This window comes from Engystomops pustulosus, chromosome 11 (genome assembly GCF_040894005.1).
Source record: "Engystomops pustulosus chromosome 11, aEngPut4.maternal, whole genome shotgun sequence".
NCBI lineage: Eukaryota > Metazoa > Chordata > Amphibia > Anura > Leptodactylidae > Engystomops > Engystomops pustulosus.
This window is the reverse complement of record NC_092421.1, coordinates 1,195,745-1,206,834: the sequence shown is the minus strand read 5'-3', so window position 1 is coordinate 1,206,834 and position 11,090 is coordinate 1,195,745. Positions and strand designations below refer to the sequence as shown.

The window sequence follows — 11,090 nt, the reverse complement described above, 5'->3', positions numbered from 1 at the left end:
GAGGGGTTCTGTCATATAGGACTTGTAAAGTCTCTTCTAACTAAATTGGTCCCTCCAAAAGTAGGTTTTGATGATTTTCGTGAAAACCTCCTGACATCCTAAAAAATGGAAAGGCCCTCATTTTCCTGATCTGTGGGGGTCTTTTCACTGAGACCCCCATTGTTCAGCAAGTTAAGGGGTTAAGGTTTTTTATGTATGTCACATGTACTATAGATTGATATCACATTTTATTGTTTTCCTTCTTCTTGACATAAGAACAATATAAAACAAAAGATCCCAAGATCCGTGACGGCACCAATCACAGTAATAATCTCGCTAGTGTGTGATATTACCAGGTCCCTGACAGCGGAGGCTTCACACACAGGAACGGAATCTTCACATCACGGATCATTTATTATAGAATTGTTACCATTTATGGAAAAGACGTTTACAAATCATCAATTGGAGATAAGAATGTGACAAACACTTATTACAATGTATCAGACACATAGATGGAGGATAGAGAGAAGTGTCTATCAGACCGGCGGAGCCTTCACTCCTTGGGTCACATATGGTGGTGGTGGTGCAGCTGCTGGTGCATATGGCGGAGTAAATCCTGAAGATGTGACTGTAGACGGATTCATGGGGAGCACATGACCATTTTGGATCAAAAACACCTATTGGAGAAAACAGCAAAGTGTGAGCATAGAAAACATACTGACTGATTAAACAATTAGTTCATTTACTAAGGGTCCAGCGGCAACATTTTTGTTGGGTTTTCCACCATTTTCAGGGATTGCGCTGCTGGGACAGGGGTTTAGAAGGAGATTGTGTCGCAGCGTGACTCCCCGCACAGCGCATTATACACAGACAATGCACTTACATGCACCAGGAAGAAGAAGGTGAACTCCTGGGACCTGAGCAGGGAAGTGACACATGCAGGATATCGGGCGCAGGATCTTAGTGACTCCCCGCACAGCGCATTATACACGGACAATGCACTTACATGCACCAGGAAGAAGAAGGTGAACTCCAGGGACCTGAGCGGGGAAGCGAAACATGCAGGATATCGGGTGCAGGATCTTAGTGACTCCCCGCACAGCGCATTATACACGGACAATGCACTTACATGCAACAGGAAGGAGAAGGTGAACTCCGGGGACCTGAGCGGGGAAGCGACACATGCAGGATATCGGGTGCAGGATCTTAGTGACTCCCCGCACAGCGCATTACACACGGACAATGCACTTACATGCACCAGGAAGAAGAAGGAGAACTCTGGGGACCTGAGCGGGGAAGCGACACATGCAGGATATCGGGTGCAGGATCTTAGTGACTCCCCGCACAGCGCATTATACACGGACAATGCACTTACATGCACCAGGAAGAAGAAGGTGAACTCCGGGGACCTGAGCGGGGAAGCGACACATGCAGGATATGAGGCGCATGATCTTAGTGACTCCCCGCACAGCGCATTATACACGGACAATGCACTTACATGCACCAGGAAGAAGAAGGTGAACTCCTGGGACCTGAGCGGGGAAGTGACACATGCAGGATATCGGGGGCGGGATCTTAGTGACTCCCTGCACAGCGCATTATACATGGACAATGCACTTACATGCACCAGGAAGAAGAAGGTGAACTCCGGGGACCTGAGCGGGGAAGCGACACATGCAGGATATCGGGCACAGGATCTTAGTGACTCCCCGCACAGCGCATTATACACGGACAATGCACTTACATGCACCAGGAAGAAGAAGGTGAACTCCGGGGACCTGAGTGGGGAAGCGACACATGCAGGATATCGGGCGCAGGATCTTAGTGACTCCCCGCACAGAGCATTATACACGGACAATGCACTTACATGCACCAGGAAGAAGAAGGTGAACTCCGGGGACCTGAGCGGGGAAGCGACACATGCAGGATATCGGGTGCAGGATCTTAGTGACTCCCCGCACAGCGCATTATACACGGACAATGCACTTACATGCACCAGGAAGAAGAAGGTGAACTCCGGGGACCTGAGCGGGGAAGCGACACATGCAGGATATGAGGCGCATGATCTTAGTGACTCCCCGCACAGCGCATTATACACGGACAATGCACTTACATGCACCAGGAAGAAGAAGGTGAACTCCTGGGACCTGAGCGGGGAAGTGACACATGCAGGATATCGGGGGCGGGATCTTAGTGACTCCCCGCACAGCGCATTATACACGGACAATGCACTTACATGCACCAGGAAGAAGAAGGTGAACTCCAGGGACCTGAGCGGGGAAGCGACACATGCAGGATATCGGGCGCACGATCTTAGTGACTCCCTGCACAGCGCATTATACATGGACAATGCACTTACATGCACCAGGAAGAAGAAGGTGAACTCCGGGGACCTGAGCGGGGAAGCGACACATGCAGGATATCGGGCACAGGATCTTAGTGACTCCCCGCACAGCGCATTATACACGGACAATGCACTTACATGCACCAGGAAGAAGAAGGTGAACTCCGGGGACCTGAGTGGGGAAGCGACACATGCAGGATATCGGGCGCAGGATCTTAGTGACTCCCCGCACAGAGCATTATACACGGACAATGCACTTACATGCACCAGGAAGAAGAAGGTGAACTCCGGGGACCTGAGCGGGGAAGCGACACATGCAGGATATCGGGTGCAGGATCTTAGTGACTCCCCGCACAGCGCATTATACACGGACAAGAAGAAACTAAACTGCCATTGGCAGAAAATAATACCTATATCCGGACAGAACTGTAAATGGTGTTCTTGTGAATAAAACTTAACATTTATTGATCACAGAATTAAGAGGGTTGGGTAGTAGCAATGCTACAAAAAATGCTCAAGGGAAAGAAGTGTATTAAAAACACAGTAAGGTCGGCTCAAGGAGTCAGGAGTGTATTGCCCCTGTAAGGTGGGCTAAATAATCATGTACAGTGTTCATGCACTAAATGACCTCAGGGACATAGATATTATATTGCTATGAAGCACGTGTTGCCACTTTGGTAAGAGGAAAATCAGTCGTTCTCGAGGGGCTCAGTAGGAAATGCTGTGGTAGCAAACATATATCTGTTGATAACCACCATATAGAGTAATTGTGGGGACCTTTAAACAATCAGGTATTGTACTGGCCCTATGGCGATATGGGCCAGTTAGTTATGTAAGGTAGTGATCCGATCCCCACTATCTGTGGTGTATCAAATGCCAGGTTGTAAGCTGTCCTCTCTGAGCTGTCCTCTCTGAGCTGTCCTCTCTGAGCTGTCCCTAAGAGATCAATGTGCTCTGTCCATAAATGTGACACTGATTCCGAGCCTAACCTAACTGCTGGTTAAAATAGAGATCGCACTTTTAGCCCCCCGACATGTTTCACCAGCTACGCTGGCTTCATCAGGGGTAGGGCTATTAGTGTGTACGGTGCGGTAACGCCGAACATATACAGGGGTAACCCCTCCCACTTACCATTCTTGAAACCAATGAGGGCGGCACTACGGGTGAGCCTCCCATTGGTAAGTGCTGATTGGCTCTGGTGACAAAAGGGGAAGCCCAGTGTAGGGTGGTATTATAGGGCTCGACATCTACGTCACGGGCGGCCCGTACGGTCATGTGACCATGCGCATCAGCTGACCATGTCAGCTGATTGTGCAAAGCGGCCGGCTGTCGGTAGCGCTCCACGCATGCGCCTGGACTTGTTGCGGTGGCAGCATATTGCAATCGCTGTGCGCACGCTCCTGGACTTAGTGCGCACAGTCGCGCTTTGAGACCATGGGGTTGCACTGAGGTAAGTATATTGATATTTTGGTCATAAGGGGACAAAATAGAAAGGCATCACTCTTATGGGTAAGTATTTTATAGGTGACCATAGGTTGTATATCGGTTTTACCTGAAAATAGAGTAGAGTAGATGTAAGTTATAATGAACCTCAAATATCAATATATACGGGCGAGATGTCGGATGAAAGATAGTGAGCAATCAAAATCACGTATGGCGTAAATGTTATCACAGAATGGTGTGGAGGAATGGAAGTGGAAAGGGGGAGCAGTGTTTCCCTTAGAATGAGCATTACGTTAGGGCTTACATAAACCTAATTAATTGGTAATAGGTAAAGTAAGATGAAGAGTGAAATAATAATATATACTCGACAACATTCATTAAAGGTATGCTGCAAAAGTAAATCCTTCGTTAAGGCCCATAGGGCTCAGGGATTTCAGTCTATGAATCCATCTGGCTTCTAACTGTAGGAGTCTACGATCGATGTTACCTTGTCGGGGCCCCATTTCGGCCTGATCGCTAGCCCAAAATTTGAGGGTACTGGCCTTGCCATCATGGTGTAGTCGTACGTGTCTAGAGATAGGAGTATCCTTGTTTGTGGTGATAGAACTTATATGGCTAGAGATTCTCCTCCGTAGTTGTTGTACGGTCTTGCCCACATAGATGCGCGGGCATGTACACTGTGCCACATAGACTACTGCTGTACTTTTGCAGTTCATAAAGCGTCTGATAGTAATAGTTTCACCGTTGGCCGGGTTGGTAAAGGTTTTGGTTTTAGGCATAAGTGGGCAAAATGCACAGGTCCCGCAGGGGTAGGACCCCACTATTTTGTTAGTGGGTCTTGAGGTAGGTGTGGGGGTGTTGTTGAAGTGACTATGGACAAGAAAATTTCGAAGGTTGGGACCACGACGGTAAGTTATTGTTGGTCTGTCATTGAGTATCATTTTCAGATCTGGGTCAGCTATAAGTATAGGCCAGTATCTACGCATGATCTGTTTGATTGTATCAGTGTAGGCATCATAGGTGCCAATGCATCTGATAATTTGTTGTTCAGAGTGTTGTTTCTGATCGTGAATTAAAGTATTCCTTTCTGTGCGTTTGGCTCTGGCATAAGCCTTGAAGAGGCATTTTTTGGGGTATCCCCGGCTTCGAAATCTTTGGTATAAGTTGTCACACTCCTGTTTGAAAGTCTTCTCATCAGAGCAGTTTCTACGTGCTCTGAGGTATTGGCCAATGGGTATGCCTGATTTAAGAGGTTGGGGGTGCCAACTATGCCATTGGAGCAGATTATCTGTGGAGGTAGGTTTTCGATAGATATCCGTACTGAGATGTCCCTGTGGGTCTATATAGATAGTCAAGTCGAGAAAATGAATCTGTGTGTCGCTGATCTCAGATGTGAACTTCATACCGATCTTGTTGTTATTAAGTACTGTGACGAATTCTTCAAAGAGGTTCTTGTCTCCCTCCCAGAGGATCAGTACGTCGTCAATGCACCTACCCCAGTACATGACGTGTTGGGTATATTTGGCACATGTTTCGGAGAAGACTATGGTATCCTCCCACCATCCAAGAAAGAGGTTGGCATATGAGGGCGCACAAGTCGCCCCCATTGCCGTTCCTCTAACTTGGTGGTAGAAGGAACCAAGACACTATCCTCCAAGACACTATCCTCCAAGACACTATCTCCACAAATGCTGTCACTGTTGCAAAGAGGTCTCACCTTTACCCCTACACCCTTGAGTGATAAATTTATGTGGATCAAGGACATAAACCTATTTGCCCGCAAATTAGCCTTACACAAAATGCACGTAGAGGAACAAACAGACAAAAAAATATTACAACAAAGAGAGACACAGGCACTTGAGGCACTCCTTACACTGGAGGAAGAGAACATCTCAGGCCCCTCCAGAATACAGCCTCCACTCACTGACATGAGACCCAGATCCAAACACACCCCTCCATTCTCCAAGTACCGTAATATAGAGACCTTCGTACAACTGGTCACCAACGATATAGAGAAATTGAAAATGAACAGTAAGCAACAATTTAAGAACCTAAATACCGAGGAAATCCGAGCACTGGAAACTCTACGGGCTGATCCCGACATAATAGTGAAACCCTCCGACAAGGGGGGTAACACAGTCGTCATGGACACTAAAGATTATATCGACATGGTCCAGAGACTCCTATCAGACAGACACACTTATGAGATCCTGCGCTCGGACCCCACACCGTCCTATGTCAGTGAACTAGAGCAACTCCTTTTGCAAGCTAAGAATGACAATCTTATTAGTGACAACGAACACAAGGTACTGCTTAATAAACAACCTACGCTAGCAACATTCTATGCACTGCCCAAAGTGCATAAGGGACGCATACCCATCCCAGGAAGACCTATAGTCTCCGGTTGTGACTGTTTGACCCAACCATGCAGCACTTATATAGATAAGCTATTACAACCTTTCGTATGTTCTCTTCCTTCGTATCTACAGGATACAAAAGACATCATAAAAAAAATACAGGATTTAACTTTTGCGCCTGGGATTCTTATTGCCAGTTTGGACGTAGAATCGCTTTACAGTAACATTGAGCACCAGCTAGGTCTTAAGGCGGTTGAATATTTTCTTAACACCAAGGGAATACAGTTTAGAGAGCACAATTCTTTTCTTTTGAAGCTTTTAAACTTTGTACTTACACGAAATTACTTTCTTTTTAACGGTTCCTTCTACCACCAAGTTAGAGGAACGGCAATGGGGGCGACTTGTGCGCCCTCATATGCCAACCTCTTTCTTGGATGGTGGGAGGATACCATAGTCTTCTCCGAAACATGTGCCAAATATACCCAACACGTCATGTTCTGGGGTAGGTACATTGACGACGTACTGATCCTCTGGGAGGGAGACAAGAACCTCTTTGAAGAATTCGTCACAGTACTTAATAACAACAAGATCGGTATGAAGTTCACATCTGAGATCATCGACACACAGATTCATTTTCTCGACTTGACTATCTATATAGACCCACAGGGACATCTCAGTACGGATATCTATCGAAAACCTACCTCCACAAATAATCTGCTCCAATGGCATAGTTGGCACCCCCAACCTCTTAAATCAGGCATACCCATTGGCCAATACCTCAGAGCACGTAGAAACTGCTCTGATGAGAAGACTTTCAAACAGGAGTGTGACAACTTATACCAAAGATTTCGAAGCCGGGGATACCCCAAAAAATGCCTCTTCAAGGCTTATGCCAGAGCCAAACGCACAGAAAGGAATACTTTAATTCACGATCAGAAACAACACTCTGAACAACAAATTATCAGATGCATTGGCACCTATGATGCCTACACTGATACAATCAAACAGATCATGCGTAGATACTGGCCTATACTTATAGCTGACCCAGATCTGAAAATGATACTCAATGACAGACCAACAATAACTTACCGTCGTGGTCCCAACCTTCGAAATTTTCTTGTCCATAGTCACTTCAACAACACCCCCACACCTACCTCAAGACCCACTAACAAAATAGTGGGGTCCTACCCCTGCGGGACCTGTGCATTTTGCCCACTTATGCCTAAAACCAAAACCTTTACCAACCCAGCCAACGGTGAAACTATTACTATCAGACGCTTTATGAACTGCAAAAGTACAGCAGTAGTCTATGTGGCACAGTGTACATGCCCGCGCATCTATGTGGGCAAGACCGTACAACAACTACGGAGGAGAATCTCTAGCCATATAAGTTCTATCACCACAAACAAGGATACTCCTATCTCTAGACACGTACGACTACACCATGATGGCAAGGCCAGTACCCTCAAATTTTGGGCTAGCGATCAGGCCGAAATGGGGCCCCGACAAGGTAACATCGATCGTAGACTCCTACAGTTAGAAGCCAGATGGATTCATAGACTGAAATCCCTGAGCCCTATGGGCCTTAACGAAGGATTTACTTTTGCAGCATACCTTTAATGAATGTTGTCGAGTATATATTATTATTTCACTCTTCATCTTACTTTACCTATTACCAATTAATTAGGTTTATGTAAGCCCTAACGTAATGCTCATTCTAAGGGAAACACTGCTCCCCCTTTCCACTTCCATTCCTCCACACCATTCTGTGATAACATTTACGCCATACGTGATTTTGATTGCTCACTATCTTTCATCCGACATCTCGCCCGTATATATTGATATTTGAGGTTCATTATAACTTACATCTACTCTACTCTATTTTCAGGTAAAACCGATATACAACCTATGGTCACCTATAAAATACTTACCCATAAGAGTGATGCCTTTCTATTTTGTCCCCTTATGACCAAAATATCAATATACTTACCTCAGTGCAACCCCATGGTCTCAAAGCGCGACTGTGCGCACTAAGTCCAGGAGCGTGCGCACAGCGATCACAATATGTGCGCACTAAGTCCAGGAGCGTGCGCACAGCGATCACAATATGTGCGCACTAAGTCCAGGAGCGTGCGCACAGCGATTGCAATATGCTGCCACCGCAACAAGTCCAGGCGCATGCGTGGAGCGCTACCGACAGCCGGCCGCTTTGCACAATCAGCTGACATGGTCAGCTGATGCGCATGGTCACATGACCGTACGGGCCGCCCGTGACGTAGATGTCGAGCCCTATAATACCACCCTACACTGGGCTTCCCCTTTTGTCACCAGAGCCAATCAGCACTTACCAATGGGAGGCTCACCCGTAGTGCCGCCCTCATTGGTTTCAAGAATGGTAAGTGGGAGGGGTTACCCCTGTATATGTTCGGCGTTACCGCACCGCACACACTAATAGCCCTACCCCTGATGAAGCCAGCGTAGCTGGTGAAACATGTCGGGGGGCTAAAAGTGCGATCTCTATTTTAACCAGCAGTTAGGTTAGGCTCGGAATCAGTGTCACATTTATGGACAGAGCACATTGATCTCTTAGGGACAGCTCAGAGAGGACAGCTCAGAGAGGACAGCTCAGAGAGGACAGCTTACAACCTGGCATTTGATACACCACAGATAGTGGGGATCGGATCACTACCTTACATAACTAACTGGCCCATATCGCCATAGGGCCAGTACAATACCTGATTGTTTAAAGGTCCCCACAATTACTCTATATGGTGGTTATCAACAGATATATGTTTGCTACCACAGCATTTCCTACTGAGCCCCTCGAGAACGACTGATTTTCCTCTTACCAAAGTGGCAACACGTGCTTCATAGCAATATAATATCTATGTCCCTGAGGTCATTTAGTGCATGAACACTGTACATGATTATTTAGCCCACCTTACAGGGGCAATACACTCCTGACTCCTTGAGCCGACCTTACTGTGTTTTTAATACACTTCTTTCCCTTGAGCATTTTTTGTAGCATTGCTACTACCCAACCCTCTTAATTCTGTGATCAATAAATGTTAAGTTTTATTCACAAGAACACCATTTACAGTTCTGTCCGGATATAGGTATTATTTTCTGCCAATGGCAGTTTAGTTTCTTCTGAGTTAAACTCCCTGCCGCGACATTTGGTCCACCTTTTATAAAAAAATTATACACGGACAATGCACTTACATGCACCAGGAAGAAGAAGGTGAACTCCAGGGACCTGAGCGGGGAAGTGACACATGCAGGATATCAGGTGCAGGATCTTAGTGACTCCCCGCACAGCGCATTATACACGGACAATGCACTTACATGCACCAGGAAGAAGAAGGTGAACTCCAGGGACCTGAGCGGGGAAGAGACACATGCAGGATATCGGGAGCAGGATCTTAGTGACTCCCCGCACAGCGCATTATACACGGACAATGCACTTACATGCACCAGGAAGAAGTAGGTGAACTCCAGGGACCTGAGCGGGGAAGAGACACATGCAGGATATCCGGCGCAGGATCTTAGTGATTCCCTGCACAGCGCATTATACACGGACAATGCACTTACATACACCAGGAAGAAGAAGGTGAACTCCAGGGACCTGAGCGGGGAAGCGGCACATGCAGGATATTGGGTGCAGGATCTTAGTGACTCCCCGCACAGCGCATTATACACGGACAATGCACTTACATGCACCAGGAAGAAGGTGAACTCCAGGGACCTGAGCGGGGAAGCGACACATGCAGGATATCAGGCGCAGGATCTTAGCGACTCCACGCACAGCGCATTATACACGGACAATGCAATTACATGCACCAGGAAGAAGAAGGTGAACCCCAGGGACCTGAGCGGGGAAGTGACACATGCAGGATATCGGGTGCAGGATCTTAGTGACTCTCCGCACAGCACATTATACACGGACAATGCACTTACATGCACCGGAAAGAAGAAGGTGAACTCCAGGGACCTGAGCGGGGAAGCGACACATGCAGGATATCGGGAGCAGGATCTTCGTGACTCCCCGCACAGCGTATTAAACACAGACAACTTTCGGGATCTCCTCTGGACTGGGTAAGTGAATGTGCCCCAATGTGTTTATTTACATTCGCATTATTTTAATGGATTAGCAATCCAAGGAATAATATGGATACAATACTGACACAAGACTAATCAAAAAAGGTCTGTGGAAAAGAACAGCTGATCTGTGGGGGTTCTGGGTGTTGTACTTCCACCTATGAATATGAATATTTTTAGTCTGGATGGTTTTGAAGGTCTTAGTAATTGTAAAAGAACGTCTGTTCTGAAATAAAATGAGTGGAATGAAGGTTTGGGGAACATATATTGGGTGTCCACACATTTATCCGGTGCACAATCTGTGCTCTTACCTGAGGAGCGTATGAATATACATAGGATAGAGAGCGACATCCAAATATAGAGAGGGACAAGGACACACAGAATAGGAGTAAGTTGATGATCAGAAGAAATGATTCCACTCCATATGCAGCGTCCTGCAAACATAAAGCCAAAGAGTCAGAGGCAGAACCAAGTGACTTCATCCTCCACTGGAGCTCAATGCTTCTCTCTGGTGGTAAGTACCTGAGTCACTCATCACTGGAAGTCTTTGGAGAGAGCAACGCCATTTATTATGTGCATAGATACAGTGAGGGAACTACGTGCCGGATATGTCATCAAATGTAAAAGCAAATATATTTTAAAAGGAGCTTTTTCTGTCAGAACCAAGAAATGAAACCATAGAAGCATCAAATAAGTTATTTGTAATATTGAGAAATGAAACAAGGTAAAAATATGAAAGAGACCTGGGAAGTCCTGGCACCATCTGAAATCTGTAATTACAAGGCAATCCTGACATCATCTGGTCTATAAAAGGAGTCCCATTACCAAGGAGCCACACAACAACCTTCTCAGGATGTGTCCCACATGGA

General features: G+C 46.4%; 1 protein-coding gene across 6 annotated transcripts in view; it reads right to left on the bottom strand.

The window, feature by feature from the left end:
• Positions 1-214: 214 nt before the first annotated feature.
• Positions 215-11,090, bottom strand: part of LOC140106316 (membrane-spanning 4-domains subfamily A member 3-like) — a 58,087-nt gene continuing 47,211 nt past the window's right edge. For all 6 annotated transcript variants that reach the window (XM_072130709.1, XM_072130704.1, XM_072130705.1 and 3 more), the window contains 2 exons: positions 10,533-10,655; positions 215-656 (listed from right to left, as the gene is read on the bottom strand). In XM_072130709.1, coding sequence (XP_071986810.1) covers positions 516-656; positions 10,533-10,655 — 264 coding nt within the window. In that variant the 3' untranslated portion in view covers positions 215-515. The remainder of the gene's footprint in view (positions 657-10,532; positions 10,656-11,090) is intronic.